The sequence below is a fragment of the Spea bombifrons genome, chromosome 4 (assembly GCF_027358695.1).
Source record: "Spea bombifrons isolate aSpeBom1 chromosome 4, aSpeBom1.2.pri, whole genome shotgun sequence".
Taxonomy (NCBI): Eukaryota; Metazoa; Chordata; class Amphibia; order Anura; family Pelobatidae; genus Spea; species Spea bombifrons.
Window position 1 is genome coordinate 45,547,514 of NC_071090.1, and position 24,132 is coordinate 45,571,645.

The 24,132-nt window shown below is 36.1% G+C and overlaps 1 protein-coding gene across 1 annotated transcript; it reads left to right on the forward strand.

Moving 5' to 3' along the window:
* Positions 1-23,392, forward strand: WIF1 (WNT inhibitory factor 1). The gene is made up of 10 exons (XM_053464605.1): positions 1-302; positions 523-662; positions 8,832-8,940; positions 11,460-11,600; positions 12,183-12,278; positions 13,566-13,661; positions 15,533-15,628; positions 16,925-17,020; positions 17,850-17,945; positions 22,751-23,392. The coding sequence occupies exons 1-10, from the start codon at positions 149-151 to the stop codon at positions 22,870-22,872; spliced, it is 1,146 nt and encodes a 381-aa protein (XP_053320580.1). The 5' UTR covers positions 1-148; the 3' UTR covers positions 22,873-23,392.
* The last annotated feature ends 740 nt before the right edge of the window (positions 23,393-24,132 follow it).

Below are 24,132 nucleotides of genomic sequence, written 5' to 3' on the forward strand. Positions count from 1 at the left end.
GACTCCAAAATGCCAGAAGCCAGCCCCCAGAGTGAGATCAGAGCAGCTAACAGCACTGCTTAGAAAACACACACACACGGGACAAACTAGCTGTAACAGTCCGCAGACAGAAGGGGGCTAAGCACACAGTGAATTAGGGCTGAGCAAGATGGCCCTAACTGCAGCCTGCACACTGGCTCTACAGATCTGGAGCATCCTCTCCTGTGCATTATCCCAAACTGAAGCTGTACAGCAGCAACAGCAGCAGCAGCCGGACAGTCTGTACATGTGGATTGATGCTCATCAAGCCAGAGTGTTAATAGGTATATTCATGTTCCGTGCTGTCTTTTCATTAGGTGGCTTCCTAAAGGTGACTTGGCTGATTGTTTTGCCCTTAGAATGTCACCAGAGTCACAGTCACTGCGCTGGGTTTAGTGAGGTCCTCATCTGATGGACTGGAGCTTTGACAAAAGGGCAGCAGCAGTGTGCAGGTCCACTCCACCACGTGTCTGTGTTTTCATCCTTGTCACGTTTGCTTACCAGGTTTTGAAGAAGATATCTTGATTGTGTCTGAAGGAAAAATGGCACCATTTACCCATGATTTTAGGAAAGCCCAACAGAGAATGCCAGCTATACCAGTCAGCATCCACTCCATGAATTTTACTTGGCAGGCAACAGGGCAGGTATGTGGGATTTAAATGGGGCTGCAGAATAATGGCAGTGACATTGTCTTTATGCAGTATTTGTATGTGTAAATGTATACATTCAAAATAATGTTGTTGGAAAAATGGGGAAATGTTACATTTTGTATTTGATTTGTGGAGTCATTGTTAAGTTAGGCTGCAAGTCCCATAAAGTCTTAATTGCTTTATGAGTTATTCTTTTTTTTTAAATTAAAAATTTCTCAAGACCAGGAACCCTTCCACCTGTGGGCAGTCAGGCTGTGCTTATAGTGTGTCTAAATAGTCCAACAAAGAAAAAGGGTTTTGGGACCTCAGAGCTCTTCTTCAGGTGGAAAGAGACCTCTGAGGTTACTTATGTAACTATATATTTGTCTATGTTGGCCAAAGAAAATTGAAAACTCAATTTTCTCTTAGGCTGGTAGAGTAATATTCGGTTTTCATTGTCAGTGTCTTTTTTTAATAATGAAATATTTAAAAAAATATGTTAAAATGTAATGTATTTTATATTCACTTTTGAACGCTTCAATGTTATATGTTAGAATGGTGTTTTTTTTAGGCATTTAATAGCTTAACCAGTATGGTAGGAAAAAGAAATCTAGAAATCATCACATTGCGCTGTTTTCCATGACCTAGTTTCTTTAATTTACTGCAAAATATTTTTTAATCATACTGCATGCTTTTATAATAACTTGGTTTAAATGGGGAATTATTCAAAAGGAAGAACTGCTTTTATACGAGACATGTTAAACTGAACTATACAAGAGAGATCTTAAATCAAATTTCCAAGTTTTTTGAAAGCTGGCAACATATTGCTTAATCTGTCTATTCTAATAATTAGAGGAGGGAAACAGCTAGCTGTCCTTATAAAGTAACTGTATTTATATCATGCATACAATCTTCATAGAATATTTATGAACAATATTAAAAAAAAATGTCATGTATATTTAACTAATTCATGCGCAGTCAAAACAAAGTATTAATCTCATGCCCTGATTCATAAATAGGGGTGAAGATAACTTAACTCATTGGGGTGCTGCTGGCTTATTCAAGTATGTGTTATCCTTCGATGTTAGATTGGAATAGAATGCTTTACTTACCGTTCTGGCGCTGAAAGGTTAAAAGGATTAAGGAGCAGCGGGATATTTTTAGAAGCTAATGTCAACCTCAGACACCCAGATAGCTGCACCCAGACATATTACCCCCTTCTAGGAACAGGAGTTCTTCTTATATTCGACTATTTGGCCGTTCCACTCTCATCAAATGAAAATAAAGTCTGACGTGTGCCATTTTAAACGCTCCCTTAGAAGTCAGAGGGACTTAACAGCTGCCTGAATGCGGGTCAGCGGTGCATTCATGGAATATAAATACTGTGGCTTTTTCTTATTATTCCTCCTATTGCTTTATGTGATACACACATTCTTTCCTAATAGAATTGTGATTATCTTTGAAGGTAACTTTACTTCTGTGGAATCACTCTCTAGGGACTTCCACCAATGCCTTCAATGTGGAGCGTGTCACCAAACAGGAGGAAATAGCTTGTTTTCTGACCTCTGTAGCTGAATTTCCGAACTGGAATGTCAATATGTTTACATTCTGTGGGCATGACTTCTTTTTTTTTTTTTTTTCGAAGAGAGTTCACATATCAAAAGTGCGGCTTCCAGCCTTTAATATTGAGATCCTGTCCTCCTGTGGTATTTTGCATCTTGGTGTTGTAGACATGCCACCAAGGATCAAAGCCTAATGCTGCAGAGATCCCTCTTTATTTAGTAGAGCAAGCATGTGCCTGCCATCTGTTGTATCTGATAGAAAACAGCGGTAAACGCCTCAACGTTTGGCCAAAAAAGGCTTTAGTGCTCAAAGGAGATGAGATGCAAGGCACCTTGTAAGATACATCTGGTTTCCATAGTAGTTTACAATGCATAAATGTAAAATACACAGCCTCTGCTGCCCACATCACTGCCCCTAATATCATTTGTCATATAGCTCATCAAATAACGCATATACAATAAGTACAAAGATCACTGTAACGATAATACAATAAGGGCTCTGGGAATGGATTGCATTAATGAACGTATTTTCTAATTTTTTAAGTAAATATACAGTGTTTGGAAAGCATTATATGCAATAAGGAAACCATCTTATAGTATTATTTTTTCTATAATAACGTGCGTTTTTTGCAGTGTAAATAATGAAAAATAATCACAACCATGACACACTATTTATAACTATTATTGTTAGAAAATGTATGGCACTACTAGTAATAATAATATGTTGAACTTAATGGGCTTTTTTCAGTCTTAGGATGTAACGTTACATACTTATTTAATAATATCTCAAATTAATGCTAATTATTATTTACATTTATTATACATTAAACTGTAATAATTGCTGTTTTTCATGTGCCAGGTAACAATTCTATCATATGTATATAAAGTAAGGCTTACAACAGCCATTATATTAACCAAATGGAGCTTGATGAAGTTAGACTAGTTCAAAAGTTGAGTTAAGTATGCAGGAGTAGAGTTTTTATTTTTTTCCTTTTTTCCCCTTTAATTAAAAAATAACTGCCAACACTAGTATATAGGCATGGCAGAAGAAGAAAGATTTAACACATGCTTTTATTCACAGAGCATAAACAGGTATTCAGCTGATCCTATCTCAGACTATCCTTGTTGCAGTGCCAAACTATTTGGCAGTAAAGGAAAATTGAAAGCAAGGCCTAACGAGGTAGGCCAAACCTTGTGACACCTCTACGACCTTGCCTTCTGCTTATGTTGCTCTATTAAATAAAAGCAAACGTTGTTGGCAGAGTGAGTGACACATTAATAGACACCCAGGGGGCACTCCAGTGGGCCGCTTTGGTCAAGCACTTCTTGATAGATAGGACTCCCTTTATCCTCAGTGGCGACAGTAAATATTGAGCTAAACGTGCATGAAAACAAATGGCAAATGTGTGACGGAGGGCTGTATTTTGCTGTTCTGCAGAATCCCCACTGTTTTCATTAAATACCATTTTAAAGCTTGAATGTATGAAGTACTTTCATGTTAGCTTGGGTCACATCATGATTTACGTAAGGGACAGTTTGCACCGGTGTTCATTGCTGTCCTGATCATATTGAATATTGAAGTGGATGTCGGGGTGATTTTCAGCAGAGTTTAGCCAGTTTCATTTAGGGGCAGTGTCACATTAATTCCCTTCAGCCCAACTAGAGGTTCAAGTCTGTTCTTCAAGTGGTGAACGGAACCCAAACAGTGAAAAGAGAAAGCCCGGAATAAAGAGACCTGGTACCTTTTGTTTTAGAATACACTATTAAGGAGGTCATTCTGGGAGAGGAGATTAATTGATGATTAATTGCATAATATGCAAAATAGTATTTTGTAATGTGTCCCCCCCATGGTTATAATAAATATATATATATATATATTTCACAGCCATCAAAAACCATTTGGCCCATCTAGTCTGCCCATTCTTCCTGATGTAAAGCCTTAATCAGTCCTTGGTCCTGTCTCAGATTCAAAATATCGTTTAGCCCTATTACTTTTAATGGGAGGCTGTTCCATGTATCTACCATCTGAGTATATCAAAACTTCCTTATATTACATCTAAGGCTCTGGTCCTCTAGTTCTAGACTCTGACTTTGTAAAAATCCCATTATGTATTAAAACATTTCTATCACCTCTCCCTTCTTTCCTCCATATTCATATTGATTTCATATCTTTGTTCATAACTTCTTATCTTTGTTTAGCAACTTTTGCGTTGAGAAGATTGAGGGGGAAAAATAAGCTAAGGATCCAAGATAGCTAATAAAATAAGCTACATTATCATAGATATTTGTTGCAAGCTGTAGCAAGGTGAAATCCTTCAGTTTCCTACATGTACAGGACAGGATGACCTTGATTGCTTTTAAATTGGATATACTTTAGAAAAATATGTACTTTTTAATTAGAAGCTTCTAGTAGATTGCATTATTTCTTAGCATCCTTAGCATAGTGACACTGGCCACCCTTCTGTGGGACACCAATCAGCAGATACCAATGCAAAAATATGCACATTGGAAAACCAAAAGTATTTATAATCTCCTGCTCCTAATATGCAGTAAATGTTGTATATAGTATGAGCATTACATTTTAATACACTCATGTTAAGACATGTATTCACAGCAGTGGACCTGGACTTTGTAATGCCCTTGTTTATAAACTGCAGTAGTAGTAGCCTCTAGAGAACCCGCCATTCACTTTTCTTTATTTAATGCAAGTATTGCTATACTAAAGGGGCTTTGGTAAGACAGACCAGTTAGTACTTATATAAATCTCTCCCTATATAAGAGAGAGTAAGAGAGATAAAAATGCAGTACATATGTTGATAGAAGTACCAGCACCATCACTATGTTTCACACCAAAGATGAGTAGGGCAACTACAGCTCTGTAACTGCAGCTTCTACCACAAGTGCTATGTTATACTTTATTCCATATTTTTGTCAAAGAATACATTTTGATTTACTTATAAAGAACTTTAAAATGCATTCTTCTTACTGGGCTGCCAGGGACAATTAACTCCTCCTTTAAGATTGACCTCTTTCTGGTAGCTGCACTTACAGACAAGAATCTACTGATTGTCAAAGACTCACATTACATTTGTATTTATTTGTTATTACTTTGTATACTTTATTATATCTTTTTTATGTTTTGTTTTATATTTTTTCACACGATAAACATCCTCTTCTTTGGTAAAGTACATGCAATTAGTTTTAAATGGACTCCATTGGATTTTACCATGTGCAAGTCGTCACATGCATTCATGTTTATAGTATACAATAATAAAAAATGACAATAACATGTTACATTATCAGTTTTCCTTTTTTTAATGGATTAATAATATAATAATTTCTCATTTTTTTAAAAAAAATTTCAAGCACTCTCTTTAATGAGTACCTCATGGCTACACTAAGTGCTGTAATCAGTGAAAGGAAAATAAAGAAAAAATGAAATAACAACATTTGCACGACGTGATTGAAAGTGCAATACAGAGTGAATCAAAAGATCTAAATAAGTTAATAAAAACAAAAACCAAGCTCTCAGTGCGTGATGTTTAAAGTTAAGAAAAAGAATAATATAATCTATCTGGACCATTTTGGAAGTCGTATTTAATTCCATATATCTTTTCACCTTCAAAAACAGCAACATTATATTCCTTGTTAAAGCCACTGTTTGCTATACTGATCCCTATTAAAATAGCATCAATTACCCCTTTAAAATGTAAAATGATATGTTTGATGATTTGTTAACCTGTGATATCTGAAGAAATGTTACTTTGAGGTCGAAAGTTAAAGTGTGAAAAATGTCAGTGTTTTTCTTTGAATCTTCATGTTTAAACTGTTGAATGGACAGAATAACAAAATGTTTTCACTTTTCACCTGTTTTGCCTGTGATTTCAATGAATGGTACATTTTATCCCTTGACAGTATGTATGTTTTAATTTAACTTAAATACATTTCCAAGCAGTTATTATTTTTTATGTATGCACTTTAAATAATCTATATTATAAAAAAATAAGCAGTGTGACTTAAAGAAGTAATGATTTAGGTTTTATTACATTTCCTACAGAGTTTACACCTAGGTGCCTGCTCATATAACACTCTAAAAAACAATATTATCCCAATAGAGAGTAACTGTTTTTTTAACATAATACCATTTGAGTTAATCCAGCTGTATTGTTTTAGTAAAGCAAGAAAAGTACTAAGCAGGAGAAATTTATAAAGGTTTTAAATTGTTGAAAACAATCATGTAAGATGTATAAAAGGTTTGGTACCAGAATCCCCCAAGATATACATTTTAATAAAAAGGTGCACAGCCATACTGTAATAAATGGCGCATCTCATGTCTAAAATATATATTTTTTTTCATTGAAAAAACCTGTGAAAATAAATCACCACTTCCGAACTGGTGGTCTATAGAACTAATAGTATTCAGATGGAAGAAGAATACCCCCTACCACAAAAGCTATAGGGATACATTATATATATTTTTTAAAAATACATTATTTTTAATATACCGCACTCTTATTCAAACTTATTTTTTGACATAAAAAAAAACTAATCCGACTTCTGCAGTACATATATTATATTCTATTTATTGTGTTATGTAATGTCTCACCTTTGCCTTATTGTGACCGCAGTTCATGGCTGGTACATGAAAGCTATGTTACCAGATAACTTTTTCTGTTTGCATCATACAGAGGATTCTATTGCAAACATGTCTCACAAATGTGTTAAATGAGGCATAAACAGCCAATAAAGGATTCATTACAAAAAGCGTTTAATTTTTCCTCTCTTTTAACTTGTTTGCCCTATTGATTATGTTTTCGTTAGAACATAATCAGGCATTTGGTCTTTAGCGTGCCCGGGGAGATCTATACAAGACATCAAAGCTCCTCTTAAGAACAAAAGCTTAATAGCTTGAAACCTGTCCAAAATCAGTCTGCACCAGTTAGCCATGTGCTTTACCCTTTAAGACATGGATTAACCCTCTTATAAGCTGGGAATGTTTTCTACTTAATCTACCCAGTAACAATCGCTGGGAAATGACGCTAGGAAAAGAGAACTCGGTTCGCTGAATGTGAATACATGTTTAGACCGTATTCAAATTACGTTTTAGCAAACATGGAAATAGTTTGAGATTCGTTGTCAACACAGTCATTTTAATTCCTTCTTTAATGAGCACATTAAAGAAAATACGGACGGAGCAATGTGGAATATGATGTAGCTGTTGCGTAATAATAAATAATAGCACCCTGTAAGCGTGCAGGTGAGTTCTGCATTTTAACTCACCAACTTCTCTATGCATTATGACGAGCTTCTCCAGGGCTGAGCTGGACCTTCATAACGCACAGGGAACTTTTGGGGGAACTTTTTTGACTTTGATTTAACTACTCAACACTGGACCAGCACAACCCTTCTTCCAGGCGATGCTCACGTATTGAAGATGAGTTTTAGTGAATACAATTCAAAAACAAAAGTATAAGGTCAAATGCAGATGCAATAAAATATCAAAGAGTTGGATGTTTGTGACTAGTCTCAAGTAGCCGAGGATAAAAATGATAAAATAAATATATTCATTTCTACTTCTTATTGATTATGGGAGCGATTATGGAAGTAGATATCCCGCATCAAAACCAGGCCCACCATGCAGTTGACCTATGCTGCTAACCTATTTCAAATAGTTGTACTGATGCCCAGCAATGCCGTCTGCTTATTAAACACGAAAATCTGTTACAAAAACAGAGCACAATCTATTTTAAAACGAAAGCCTTAATTAACGCTTAGGACAAAAATAACAAGAGTATAAATGAAACAACAAAGACTTTCTCTTCCCTCCAGTATTTACTGGATTCATTAAACATATAATTTTCATATTAAAGGAAGCACGGCTTGTTTAGACAGGAACATTTTACTGAGATTCTTGATCTATGTATAATTCAAATCAAGAGTTTTTATTTTGGTTAAAAAGAAACCTTATTTTAAGGTTGGTGTGTAATTTTAAGTCTGATATGGATATACACGGTGGTCTCCAATCCAATCACATATGTACCTAGTTACAAGTTTTATTTGTGTTTATACAAAATTTTAATTCCATGGCCCAGAGTAATCTTGTGAAAGCAATCCTTTTATACTTTATAAACTGTGTTACCAGATATGTACCCTTAAATACACATGTGCCCAATGGGATCAGCCACAAAAAAAGGCAGCCAAGGAGATGGTTACCATACATCCCAAGAGACAGAGGAAGGCAGGAACCCTGCCCCCTGGAACACATACAAACACCAACACACGTTTACACCATACATACACACAATTGCTCTAACACACATGCTCACCCAAACTCTTACTTACTCAACACAGCTTACTTTTTTTTGCATTTCTACCTTCATAGTCTGGTTCTGCCACTCACAATCACCTCTGCTCCCTATTGGCAGCTGCCATAACATTTGCATTTAGAATTTAGACCTAGTGTTGTCTGAAAGTTTTTTTTGTACGTATGTAAACGCAGTGCACACACTTATAGTGTCCTATTTTTCTAACAAAAATATTTTATTTTTTGTTCTCAATGCTTCCTCAATAATACAAAACTGCAGTATACCCTGTAGCATCACACCTATGTTTTGTATTACAGGCAGAGTATTTCTATGAGTTCCTATCTCTACGCTCCCTGGATAAAGGAATCATGGCTGACCCCACTGTAAATATACCTTTACTGGGAACTGTGCCACACAAAAGCTCAGGTTGGTTCCACCAAACTTTCAGTTTATTGTTCAGCAAACCAGATATAAGTGCATGGTCTGCATTTTACCATAACCTTCCCAGGCACTAGATTGTTTAATAACTCTGCTTACTTCCTTCTACTAAAACTTAACTTGCTGTATAGCATTTACATATGGCACAACAAAATTACCGAATATATTTATAAGGTGATGATTCTATTACATCTCCCCTATCTCTTCTTTCCTCCAAGCTATACATGTTAAGATCCCATAGTCTTTCCTGATTTTTCTATCTTGCGAACCACTTGCCATTTTTTTGTAGTCCTCCTCTGAACTCTCTCCATTATGTCAATATCCTTCTGGAGATGGATATAATAATTAATTACTCCTAAGTCCCTCTCCAATGTTGTCACTGACAGATTTTTACATCCCAAGTGCATTATTTTACGTTTATCAACATTAAACTGCAGCTGCCACACTGAGATTATTTATATATATATATATATATATATATATATATATTGTGACAGAGTCTATGGGAGAATAGTAGAAGGAAGGTATTTGCGACCCAGAATCCTCCATAGCCTGTACTCCATCACGTGGCCTTATTAGCAGCTGCTGAGGCTTTAAGTAGCAGATCTCAGAACAGACAGGCAGAATGTAAGACGAACTGCTGGGAGTGGAAAGTGTTAAAGGTTGGCGAAAACCTATGCTTATTGCACTGGATTTGCTAGTTTACTACCTTGGATTAGAAAGGGAATTATTTATGTTAATTAAGCGCTCAAATTGAGCTATGCTTTTGTTTGATGATTTTCTTTTAGATCTAAGTGCATGTGTCCTGGAACATGTTGGTAATCAAACATTACAAACATTATTAACAGCTACGGTCAGATCGGAGCCAATTTTAAAAGGCCTGCACAGTACCCATCATTGAACAGCCAAATTTATATTCCTAATGTGAGCAAACATGAAGAGGTGTGCGTGTATAAGTGTACGTGGAGTTAAGCTATGCTGACACTGGTGCTCCAACCCAGGAAAGAGAATCGCTATGTGACCTCATCAGAGAAATATGCAATTTAATTAACACGCTTATTAATATAACAAAATAGCAGCGTGTATGGGCCCAAAAATACCTTAATTAGAGAATTAATTTGTTTTCCAGCTTGTTAAAAACAAGAAATTCTACTATAAGTCAAGCATTTGTTTTACACTTATTAATTATCCTAGTCGTACAATACTTACACAGGAGAAAATGCAAGTTGTTGTCTTGGAAGGCATTACGTTAGTACACAGGAAGGAACAGTTCTAGAACACTGTTTAATTTGCTTTCATCTAACAGTCATCTGTCCTCTCCTTCACTGCAGATTCTTTCATGGAGCTGAAGTCACACTTGTGTTCATTGTGATGGCCCATCACCCTACTTAGAAGGCCAGGGTGCCCGCTGGGTTCAATTTTGAATCCCTCTACCAGAAGCAAATTCATTGGTAGCATGTGCTCACAATTCTTGTGCATATGGGTGCAGAGCTAGCAGAACATGAGAAACGAAACAAGAGCTGTTTCTGAATGAAATACAGCTTTTTATATTGAGAAATGGATCAATAAAGCAAACTACAGGGAATTATGCAGAACAAGTTGCTAGACTTATCATAGCAACCAGTTGAGTGGTACAATCACCAAGACTGGGCAAGCAGTACTCCTGTCCCAGGTCCCTCACTTAAGATGCTTGCTGTCTCTGCATCTCTGAGTGAAGCATACTATATCCCATGTCTCTGCTTCTCTTAGTGAAGCAGAGACCACAAATGTACGGGAGAACAGGAGTATTGCATGTCCTTCCCTAAGGACAAAAGGGCCCTGCAGATGCTGAACATAGTCCTGGCCAGTTACTATGGTGATAAAACCACTTATTAGATTTTGCACCACAATCATTTTTTCTACATAAACCCCATAACTTACTGATCTCTGGAAGGAAAAACATTTTCTCTATTTTTAATCCTTCAAGCATCACTAGAGAGTGGTTCTAGGTTTTATGTGGCTTCAATGAAAAACATATCTGTAAGCTATATGTTAGCTTAGTGGGTCATTGGTCATTTGCCTAGTATGTCTCATGGCTTCTTTTAATCTGTAGCTGTCCAAACTTGCCCTCATGCTTATTGGACACACGTTCTGCAATCATTTATATGATTAAAAGCATCTTGTGACCCTGTTAATGTTCATGTTACTGATACTGGTGAGGAATTCTGCTAATATCTTTTTAGACATAACTATAGTGTATATGGTAACATGACTAGTTCACATATCTGTGGGTTGTATTTTTTTACTTTAAATGTTTTTTTAAAATTTTATTTTCATGGAAAGAAAAATAAGCCAGGGTATCTTTTGGTAGTCCAAATACATTACATTGTCAAGCCTATATTTTCTAGTACTAAACATTAGAGATATGATTATTAGCATAGATGTATACAGTATGTTTTCTCCTTTTTTGCTTTTTGATACTTTCACAAACTGACATTATTTTAGCAGTTTCATATTTTCTTTTCTAGTTGTACAAGTGGGGTTTCCATGCCTTGGCAATCAGGATGGTGTTGCAGCCTTTGAGGTGAATGTGATTGTGATGAATTCAGAGGGCAATGTGATACTCCAGACTCCTCAAAATGCCATCTTTTTCAAGACATGTCAGCAAGGTAAGCAAAAACTATAACATTTTTATCATGTTTGCTAGCCTAGTATTTCACTTTTAATTATGAGGGACCAAAGATGTGGACTCTGGATCTTTGGAAGACACTTCACAATCATTTTGAGGAGATGAAAAATGAACAACAAGTCATCTCTATCTGCCCCAGAACCATGCAATTTCTCATCCTTACAGTATTTTGTCCAACATCATCCTATTTGTGACAAATGTCTCCCTTTGCTAGCTTGGTGGTCCAGTGTGAAAACCAACAGTCTGTGAAACAGACCTCTGTATGACCGCATCCTTGCAGTCCCATAGCTTCGCACAGTCATAGCTTAATGCAATTCGCAGCCCAAGAGGGGAGCTAGATACTGAAGTGTGTGTGTGACTGAAGTGATACAGTTAATGGAAATGCTTCCCCAGCGTTAATTAACCTGTTCTGTAAAAGGCCAATGTTTAACACAAGGTCCTATTGACTTACTAAATATGTTCCAGTGCTTCCCTGCACCTCAAACGTTTGTACTAGCAAAATATTATTTTATTTGACTGTATTTCATATGTTAAGAACTAAAGTTTTTTCTTTTCTTTCAAGCTAAATGTCCAGGAGGATGCAGGAATGGAGGTTTCTGTAATGATAGGCACGTCTGTGAATGTCCTGATGGATTTTATGGACCGCACTGTGAGAAAGGTAAGGTCCTGCTCCACACTGAGAATATGAGAGAAATAAAACATCCAGTCCCTGTTTATTAATACTACTGTAAACTGGATTTTATTCCTAAAAGGTGAATTAAGCTGTGCTAAAAGCTGCACCATTTCCACTTTAATATTATGAGCTGTGCACTAAAGCAGAGGGAACATACATTTGTGTTGAGTGCTTCCACTTAAATTATATCTGTGCCTGTGCCCTCGATCCAGAAGTGGCACTAATGAGGATTGAGACACAGCATAAACTGTCTGGAAAATATTGGACTGAGCTTAAATTCTGTTTTGAGACATTTTCCAATTAGGAAATTTGTACATGTGCCTGAAACTGTGCAGTCAGTCTGTTACCCGACTGGGGGGGCACCAGAAGCCTCTACAATGCGTGGGGATATGCGCCTAAAATGTAATGCAAAATATACTTTGCTAAGGAGCTTCCTGTCTGGGGTGCTGTTTGGTCAAGGTCAGGCCATGCCAGGTACACTGTTTTTTTTTATAAAAAGACATGGAAATATCTCCTGCATATCGAATAAAACTAGTTAGTAAAATTGCCTTTTCCTATAATAGCCATCCTCCCTTCCTTAATTGTAAGCCCCACCATCTCTATCCGTAAAGGGCATTTCTGGATCTTTCTCAGACATTGTGGTTTGTCTAACACAAACGAAAATATGTTCTTTTATACTTTGGTTGGTTCAAGTTGAATTAAATAAAAGCTAAAAAGAACTGGCCTAAAGCTTGTTTTGCATGCGGCCAGTGTTTGGGTGGAGAAATGTAGCTTTGCGTGTTTTGCATGTGTCACATCTGATACAATCTACCAATGACCACTGCTCTAGAACCTTATAAGGTAGGACAGCAAGCCTATCATTTAGTCTCTAAATTCAATACCTCCCCCATAATTACGGGAACCACACAATTGTCATTACTGTGTACTAGTTCTTTTCCTCACTAATGGTAAGGCAAACTGGATTGAATTAAAATATGGCCCAGTCTTATCCCCATCTGACACCATTTAACTCTTCAGAGACTGGCACAGGCTTGGATAAGTCATAGATCCCTGCCATTCAGAAGTGCTTTTCGACCACCAAAGTATTCATTCAGGTAGTTACATAATTGAAGAAAAAAGTAGAAAATGACGACACTTAAATAGAGTTAACCAATCTTCTCTTTATGTTTGTCTCCATTATTATAACATTTTAATAAATCAATCACTTAGTGTGTGAATAAGCTGCTTATTAAACCCGGATTGTTTTTTGATGTTCCTTTATTTTTGCCATAGCTCTCTGCATGCCACGGTGTATGAATGGAGGACTGTGTGTTACTCCTGGATTGTGCATCTGTCCACCTGGCTATTATGGCATCAACTGCGATAAAGGTACCACCCCAAACTACCTCTCCCCTTTCTCCATACCTTGTGTTTCTCCTCACCCCATTCCCTCTAGATTGTAAGCTTGCGAGAGGGACCCTCTCTGCCTAATGTATCGATTTGTTGTAGTCTGTCAATTCTAATTTTGTCATACCCTTTGAATGTATGTACTGTAAGAAGCACTGCATACATTGTTGGCGCTATATAAATAATATTGGGAGAGGCAATGACGTGATGATGTAACATGCTGTACGTGCTTTGAGGATGGTGGAGTTCGCACATGAGATGGAGAGCACAAAGCGAAGGCCTGTTTGATTCAATGATCTACAGACCTTTTATGGAAATCCTCTACGGATCCATAACTGTCTATCCAACTGTCTGAGGGGGAGGAAAGACGTGTTCGAAAAATGTAGAAGCCAAGGTGATCACTTTACCCATGAAGAAGATGGAGTGATCAGAGGCGGAAGGCACCAACAGGGCAATGAACCTGCTAAAATGCGGTGAGAAATCCCGCAAGCGAGAGAGGCATAGAGTTGTAGGATTTGTGGGGGAACCGACTGAAAGAAACTTCCCTTCGGTGTATCGACTGGAAAAGAAAGGAAAGAAAAGAATGAAGCATTTAACTAATGGAATCCGCTGCCTTTTAGAAAACCGGCAAGGAACACATTAAGCTGTGGACAAGAACTTGACTATACCATTCTTTATTAAGCGATTAAACTCAAGCTTTTTGCTGGGAATACTTTTGTTTTTGTCCTACCCTTGTTCTCCTCACCTCTTGCCTGTCCTGTACCCCTTGTCTTTTCTTACCTTGCCTTTTTTTCTCCATTTCTCAATACTGTAATCCACATAACGAGAAAGGGAATGAATTATTATATTATTATTTGAACTTTAGCAATGAATCTTTAATGGGCTATTAGCTATATACAAATCGTCTATTCCATTTTATTTAAGGAGTTAAATTAATTTATTCAAAGGACTATAGATAGCTGGAGAATATTTCGGAATTTGTTTATCTGCTTTTCACTTCTGACCTGGAAATGTACTTTATTAACTTAATGAACTAATCATTTTGCTTTATTAAAATAGAAGAGAGAAATAGGAGAAGCAATTGTTACTGAGGAATGGATAAATGCAATAAATAGGGTGCGAAAACATACACTTTCCCTAAATTTGTTAGAAACATTTTACAAAATATTAAACAGATGGTACCAATGTGCCAATTAGAATAAAAAAAAAAGTTTCCTCATTCATCTTTGTTGTGTTTTGAGATGTGAGATTTGCAAAGGAGACAACCTACATATCTGGTGGAATTTTATAAAAAATCAAGGAATTCTGGTTTGGTATTTAGTATTTAAATACAAATAGCCTAACTCTTATGGCCTAAAATAAGATTTGGTTATATGCTACTATAATAATAATAATTGATAGACATTGGAAATAAAATTGTATCATTGGAACAAGTAAAAAAATAAGTAAATCACGAACTACAAGATAATTATGGGAAGTGGATTAACAAGTTAACTCACAATGATGAACCCTAACTAAAACTAAAAATCTTACCTTAGATGAAGATACATATAAAAAAAGAATTGTCCTTTACCTCTACTCTTCTTTCTTTTTTCTTTGTTACATATTGAACGTTTTATTAGTTTTTTTTATATATTTGTATTTTTCAATAATTGTTTCATAAAAAGATAATAATAATAATAATCTTACACTACTTGCACTAGTTTATGTTCTTCTCTAGTTTTGTATCCAAACTATTGCTGACAATTTGTAGTTATTTTGGAATACTTGTAGTTTGTTACTGAAAACATGATCAAATGGAAAATGTAAAGTCTCGCATCTTAATATTTATCAATTATTTATTTATTTTTCAGCAAACTGCACAACAACTTGTCTGAATGGGGGAACCTGCTTCTACCCGGGGAAGTGCATCTGCCCATCAGGCTTTGAAGGAGATCAGTGTGAAATCAGTAAGTGCCATAGTTCTTATATTACATGGTTATATGATATTAACCCCTTAATGACAAAGCCCGTACATGTATTGTTTTCAATGGGTTTAGGGACCGCCCATTGTCCTTAAGGGGTTAAAGTATAATGAGTAAAGTCAACGACGTTATTATCATTTTCCCTGTCAAGACCAATATGATTTAGGGATTGTTACAAGATAATCACTTCTCACATCTGTTTTTTATGTATAACACTAAAATTTTTGGGCTCATAGGAGAATGCAGTTTTCTTAGGAGCTAATTTAAAATGATCATGATATTACAGGTGTTGTAAATAATGCATGCTAAGAAGCTTCCACCATACCCCTGCAATTGGTGTTGGGGGCTTTCAATAATAAATTCACTTTTTTGTCCCACACTGCCCTAGCTCCAGCATCCATGGCTACTTAGAGTTGTCCATAGGAGTTGTGATCACATTGGATTGAACTTTTGGCGGTGCTTTGCTGCTTTTGTGGTGGAAATTGAACCTCCTAACAAACTGGGGCGGGGCAATAGAATATTTTATCATTGTGATTCTGTAGTGGGAATATGGGTAAAACAGTGTATTTGTGGCATGCTCTTTACCTATCATCACCCTTTAACATAAATTTTGTTTGCCTTATATATGATTTAAGTTGACGAAGGTTACTCAGAAAATCCATATTACCTCATTATATACCAACGAAGACTAAGGTACAGAGTTAGTGACAAATACAAGAGGTAGTAACAGAGGTGACACTACCATAAAATCAGATTCAACAGCTACTTAGGGCTTCCATTGATCTAAGGGGCACCTTACAGGAAGAAGGGAAGAGACCAAAGCAAGTATTTATCTGTAACAGATTTGTGGTCATACGTATTGCATTAATTGAGGATAAATCTTTCCCCTGGGTGGTAGATATTATTGTGACTCAAAAAATACATTCCTTATTTGGATGGAGAAGTTCCCAGTTTGCAAGAAAAATAAGACATGCAGAAATAATTATCTTCAGGCAAAATTCAGGCTGCAGAATGTGAGGAGTGTATTTTGGAGGAAAAAAAATAAACTTTGTATACAAAGCATGCCTGGCGCATGTTACCAGTCAAAGTTCAAAGAAATTAAAATAAATTCTTGGAAGTAAATAGCCGAGTCTGAAAGGATTTCCCAGTTACCTTAAAGGATAAAAATGACTGGTGTTTATCGTAATGTTTATATAACAATTTCTTTAAACTGTTGCTTTGGTGACTTTGCAGTGACGTGCAAAGGAAACTAAGAGTGGAAATGTCTGTGGATTTCCTTAGGTAAATGCCACCAGCCGTGCAGAAATGGAGGGAAATGCAGTGGTAGGAATAAGTGCAAGTGTTCCAAGGGCTACCAAGGGGATCTGTGCTCAAAACGTAAGTATTCATTCATATGGTCTCTGCATATTAGTCAGCTAAAATGGGACCATTACATGAAGAATATAACAAACTTTTTTGTATATTATTTTGACATTTTTTAACGTGGTAGAATTTAAGAATTCACATATCAAATCTACACATGCTACCTTTCTTAGCATGTATTTCCCATCACACAGCTCATCTCTTCTTTTATGATTTACTGTTTGTGTAGTATATTTTAAGCTGTTGTAATTAATTTTGTACCTGGTGCTGAAATAAGAAGATCTATGTGGAAGATAGAGGGCTATATATGTATAATACCCTTTGCCTAATGAGATCCATGGAAGATAATTTTTTAATTAATTTAAAATACACTAAAAACTGCTCACCAGTCTCAGAATACTGACATTTTTCTGTGTTTGACATGTTAACATTAACTGGCTAAAACCAAACTGTATTCTTCACATGGAATATGTTGAGTAAATACCTTACTATCCATGTAGACCCACATAACCAGTATAGACTATAGAACAAATCTGTCAGGATCGGTATATTACAAGGTTGATGCTACCACTTTATGAAGTACTGGACTCTATTTCATAGATATAAAAGGTTACAAGATAATGCTGTATTAGGAAAAATATATGGCTCTAAATTGGAAAGTACTTATTTGCTGACACAAACCAAACAGCATGTGCCATAGGTTTCCTGTTGTCTTTGCTGTTCTAATTCACTGGGGTGTAATTTTTACACATTGTTCTATTAAGAAAGCCAAATGTATAAGGATTATTCAATATAATATTATGGTAATAATGGTTCAGTATAAATGTACCTTGTTTCCCTCTAGCTGTTTGTGAACCTGCATGCGGAGCACATGGCACCTGCACCGAACCCAACAAATGCCAGTGCAAAGAAGGATGGAGTGGAAAATACTGTAACAAAAGTAAGCCAACATAATGCTTTATCTCCTATTATATGTAGACACATAACAGCTTTTCCTCCTAATATAAAATTAATTTTATTTGTTTCTTGTTTCTATTGGCATGAGACCAACTTACACAAGTCTTTCTCCTCTCTATTTTTGCAGTCCAATAAGAGGTATAAGAGTTTATACACTTCCATATTAACCAAATGTTGGCGAACCTATGGCATTCATGCCACAATCGTCACGCCAAAGCATCTTTTGTGGTACGCGGCCAGGTTGCCGACTGACTGGTTAATTTTTTTTCATTTAAAAATTAAAAGGAGATCTGTTTGAATACTCCCTCACAAAGCGTGCCATCTATTGATGCTGAGTGAAAAAATATTATGTCATATCCCAGCGCTTAAATCACAGGAATTAAGGAAGTTAAGAATTGGGGAGATATTGTAAGAAAATGGAGAGATACAAGAGAAAGATATGGGGGGAGAGAGAAGAGGAAGATAATGAGAAAGCTGAGAGATGGTGGCAGCAGCAGCACATGGGTTCCATCTGAGAAGTCATAGTTACATAGTATATAGTACATGAGGTTGAAAAAAGATCTAAATCCATCTAGTTCAACCCTTCTACTTAACCTTTCCACTCTTGATCCAAAAGAAGGCAAAAAAACCCCCGAATTAACTTCGAATTCTGCCATTGGGGAGGGGGGGGATTCCTTCTTGACTCCAAAAGGCAATCGGATTTCTCCTTGAATCAAAAAGCTCTAAAATATTAATTCTATTTATAGCCCTGTATGACATGCTTTTCTAGTATTCCATACCTTTATTGTCCTCACTGTAAAGAATCCCTTCCTTTGTTGTCTATGAAATCTCCGCTCTTCCAGTCTCAGAGGGTGACCTCTTGTTCCTACATTTCTGTTAATGAACAGGTCACCGAAGAGCTCTTCATATTGGTCCTGCAGATATTTATATAATGTTATCCCCTCTAAGATGCCATTTTTCCAGTGTATATCATTTTAACTTTTTTTTTGTCTCTCTTCAACTAGTATCTTCCAATCCCCTTTTTGTAGCCCTCCTTTGCACTTTTTCTAGTTCCATAATTTCTTTTTAAGGACTGGTGCCCAGAAATGTACCACATATTCAAGGTGAGGACCTGTTAAGAGGCAAGATAATATCCCCCTCCTGTGAATCAATACCTCGTTTTATTTTTGCACACTGTTGTCAAGTCTGTTGTCTACCATTATTCCTAAATCCTTCTCATTGGTAGTTTCCCCCAAGGAAATTCCTTTTAAAGAATAGGTTGCATTTTTATAATTTTTTACCATAATGCATAACTTTGCATTTCTCTATATTCAACCTCATCTGCCACTTGCACGCCCAGTCCCCAACTCTGTCTAAATCTTCCTGCAATGAAGAAACATCAAGATTAGTCTGAATTACCCGGCCTAATTTGTGTCATCAGCAAAAACTGTGACATGGCTCTCAATGCAGCCTGGGAGATCATTTTATAAATAAATTAAAAAGAAGAGGACCCAGGACAGACCCCTGAGGCACCCCACTTAATACCTGCGTACAGGCTGAGAAACATCCATTCACAACAACCCTCTGCATTCTATCTTTTAGCCAGTTTCCGATCCAAATACAGATATTTGCCCCTAAGCCTATTTCTGTTAATTTGTAGAGTAGCCTTTTATGCGGAACCGTATCAAATGCCTTAGCAAAGTCCAGATAAATCACATCTACAGCCACCCCCAGGTCTATATTTTTACTAACTTCTTCATAGAATGCTAATAGGTTGGTTTGACAAGACCGGTCTTTCACAAATCCATGTTGACTTCTACTAATTGGATTATGGATCAAGATATGATCTTGAATGTAACCCTTCGATGTTAAGCTTACTGGCCTGTAATTGCCCGGTTGAGATTTTGATCCCTTTTTAAATATGGGCACAACATCTGCCTTGCACCAATCTAATGGAACTATGCTTGAACTGAAAGAATCCCTAAAGATTAGTAATAATGGTTGGGCCGGAATTAGGTTAAACTCCTTAAGTACCCTTGGGTGTATACCATCCAGTCCAGGGGCCTTGTCTACCTTAACAGTATTAAATTGCTTGAGCACTTTTTCTTGTGTCAGCCAATACCATGTTTGCTGTAATGGTTCCTTAAAATTAGCCAACAGGGGCTCCGTCATTGGTTCTTCCTTGGTATAAACAGAAGAAAAAAGTATTTAAGATGTCATCTTTCTCTCTGTCCTCACTAACCACTAAATGTCACCAAGCACCTTGCATCCATCCTGTTTTAACGAAGTATATTTACAGTATATACATTTAGATTAAACAGCATGGAACCAATGTGCTGCTGTCACTGCCCTTGTCTTCCCTCATATAAGAGAAAAGAATGCCTTGCCAAAATAAACTATATCTGTCAAGTTGTGTGATGTATGTAAGTGTGTGTATGCTTGTATGTAAGTGTTGGCACTTTGATGTCTGCAATTTGGTTTCATGCAGAAAGTTGGGCCCAAAATGTTCAATATCACTACCTTGGAACATCTGAAATGTACAGTATTTATGTCATAATTTCCCTGATAATGTCCCTGATATCAGAGTTTCTCTTGTTTGCTTGCATCATTTAGCTCTGTTTGAAAATGTACTTGAGGTTCATTCTTTTAATTGGCTTTACATCCTCCATGTGCAAAAGGAGATCATTGGGCTGCCCACACAACCATAGAAAACTGACTGTTCCCTTAAAATCTCTGTAGTTGTGCATTTATCATTAGTATCAAACTTAATAGATAATAAATATAGCACAAACCAAATGTTAATGCTACATTGTGTGCCTTTTATTTCTGAAGAATAATGTATGATCACGCTACAATATAAACTATTTGAGGGCTTCACAAATCTCAGGAGACAGATAACCATGGCTCCTAGATTTTTTAGCTCAGGCTCCTAAACTATTTTGTCCTGTTTGAAATTGATTTCTTTATGGGTGTACCTCTTTCTCGCTAGCTCTCAGATTAGTCTGTCTGGTTCCTAACATCGACACTAATTTGTCTAGCCCTGACCTAGTCTTTTGCTTTTTAGTATCATTTAAGTGATTTAATATTGTCCTGTCCCTTTAGGTTTGATCATTAAAGTTTGGTAGTTTGAGAGCTTGACTGCTACCTGGATAACACTAATAGTACATTGGTCTACAGGGTTAGGGTCCTTTTTTCCTTGAGTCCAGTATAACAGACGTCGGACCACCACTGGAGTTTAAACTGGCAGAGAAGTTTTGGTCTCTTGCCAATCCAAGCTTTTAATCTTACGCTGCTGGCAGATAATGATAGGTGCTATTATGAAGTGTGACAAATCTTCAAAGACGTCTAAACTTATGTATTCCTGCCCTGTACAGAGCTGTTTACTGACTCTGTTAGTATACTGAACAAACAGTGACATGGTATAAGAGCCATAATATACACACAGCAATAACATAACAAGAATTCCACTTTCTAAGAGCCAAAACTTTCAGCGCTGGAAGTACACCATTTCAGTTCAAATGTTGGCAGCCAGCAACCCTACTAAACCAGGGAATTTCAAAATAAAGGATTGCTGGAAAAGAGAAAAATACAGTTTATTAAGCCTGGGATACGTCAAAGAACACTCATTAATTATACATCAAACATCCTGGGGCATGAGTTCTCCTCTGATAATAACATTGCACAGAGACACTTTTCATTAGACTGTTATAGGATAGTTGCATTACCATTTCAGAGCAACCGAGTACGTAAATGTATTTGTATCAGGAATAGAGGTCCTTTAACAGCCCTACATAATTGGTCATATATATTTTATTTCTACGTATTTAGAGCTATGTGACCTATTGAAACATTCAAATAATATATAATCCATTTTAATATATTTCTGTGAATGAATGTTTTGTTCAGCTATTCATCACATACAAATTGTTAACTGCATTGTACCAGGAACTATTATTCATTACCTTGTATATCTTCATCATACAATACATTCAGAAAATTACACACAATACTGGTATATTGCACCGTGTGTGTTTTTGCAGTTTGAAATGGTCTTCTATTTTTTAAATAGTTTTCATTACTGTTGAAATAAATATTCTCTCACATCAAAGATGGCACTTAATATGTAGTTGTGTTATTAAAGGACACTTGGTCACTGTAAATTTATTAGGGTTTAGATGAGTTGAATTTACTTTCGGAATAGAGTTTGACCTGAACCATTTGGCAGTGTATACAATTAAACATGAACCATTGTCTACCAGCTGAATTTAAATGGTGCTTTTTAGTACAAAGGCATCAGTGTTACTAATTTAAATAAATATCAATAGAGGAAAACTGCATGAAAAGGCCAGGAGCCACTAGGTGTCGACGTTCTCCTGTTGCCTAAAAATTAATAGTTGGTAGCCCGTATGTAGAAGTGGGAGGAGGGTGTTGATAAATGCATGGGATATGTATGTGTGGAAGCTACAACCCTTTGACACCATGATGACTCCTGTACCAAGGAAAAAGGAGGATTGAGCCGAGCAAGTGCTGAGTTTGCATTTTGAAGTATATGGCTCCTCTAGGCATAGAACATGGAGAATAGAGTTCTTAGATACGTTTTGGGATTTAATGTTTTTGTATTCATTCCTATGCTTCTGTATGAAAAGCTGTTTTATATGCATGCTTATTCCATGCATTTTTTTAATACTTTATAGGGTAAGTGTGCTAGCCGTTGGCATTGGCAGATGTTCCATAAGGCGACTCGAGCATTGTATGATGTGGATAACTTAAAATATATATATATTTTTTAATTTCTTTAACTTTTTTTAGGGTATGGAGCCCACATTATGAATGCTTTCCGGCCTGCAGCCACCAAACACAGACAACATACTCCTTCACCTAAAAGGACTGAAGACAGACAAGTTCCACCCGAATCCAATTATATCTGGTGAACGGTCACATCTGAAAACTTTTACATTACACAAAGTTCATGAACCTGTTGGACGTTAAAGTATTGTTTAAAACCGTTTGAGATAAGTGGCCTGAATCTTATTAGCTTTGTTGTACACTGACATAATACAGAACACATAACCATAGTAGTTAAGATTATTACATACGTTCCTTCTTTCAGTGGTTCTGAAATTTAATATATTCCTAACATAAATTCATGTCAGTTTCCTTAAACACCTGTATCCAACATTACTTATTTTCAAGGCGAGTTAACAGTCTTTGACTGTTTTTTTGTGTATTTTATAAGGAATACAGATATTTGAGCAGAATAATGGCCTACCATCGGCTTATTGGCTCTGGGAGACTTTAATGTCAAATTAGCCAATAAAAAGCTGCTCTGCACTAAAAAGTGAGTTTAGTCTAAAAATAAAGCTATTGTATTTCTAAAACACTTTCTCTAACAAAAGTTGAAGTAGCAACTTTAAAGTGAAAAAATAAACTAATTTGTCTTTTAATTTAAACATTAATATTCTTTTTTAATCCCTAAACATAAATGAAAAATTATTTAATTTTTAATGCCTTGCAATGTTGTATTCTTCTAGAATGCATCAAATTGACGAGAACTAGTTAAAGATCATTTGGTTAAACAATGACAAGCAGTGAGTTTGATATATTAAATAATGTAAACTGCAGAATATGTATGGACTTTTATATTGGCTTTAGAGCAATGATGGTGTATTGTCATCATAATATACTTTACATTATTGTGTACAAAATAAAAGTTCCACTTAGATTGTTTGTGTGGCGTTTGTGCATTTGACCTTGTATGTCCAATGTAAGCTATGGTAGAATTTTCTAATTTATTTATTTTCTCAGAATTTGAAAGATTTTACGTGTTCTTCATTAAATAAACCACCCAACTGGTAATGTGTATAGTCAGATGGGCAAATAATAAAAAAAATGGAGGGATACGCATTTTACTTACTTTATTACAAGTTCAAATCACACTTAGTTCCGATCCACATATGCTTACTATTATACTTTATTGTATTTTTTCCCGGTATTTTCAAGATCTCTTTGGTTTCACTTTTTTGTAATACACAAGAGTGCTGTATGTCATAAATTGATGGAATATATAATCAATGTTTTCTTAAGTTTGAATGACCTTAGCAGGATTTTTTCTACATGTTGGAGCCCAAGTTTGCATTCTAGATAAAAAAGGCTATTTAAAAAAAATAATGCTAGTACAATAAATACTTTTG

What these genes read in the sequence shown, in the direction of transcription:
- WIF1 (XM_053464605.1), top strand. Translation starts at nt 149, where the DNA reads ATGGCCCTAACTGCAGCCTGCACACTGGCTCTACAGATCTGGAGCATC. An exon ending in CTTGGCAGGCAACAGGGCAG is followed by an intron (nt 663 to 8,831) that starts GTATGTGGGATT and finishes TTTGTATTACAG; the next exon opens with GCAGAGTATTTCTATGAGTT. An exon ending in TGTGCCACACAAAAGCTCAG is followed by an intron (nt 8,941 to 11,459) that starts GTTGGTTCCACC and finishes TTTCTTTTCTAG; the next exon opens with TTGTACAAGTGGGGTTTCCA.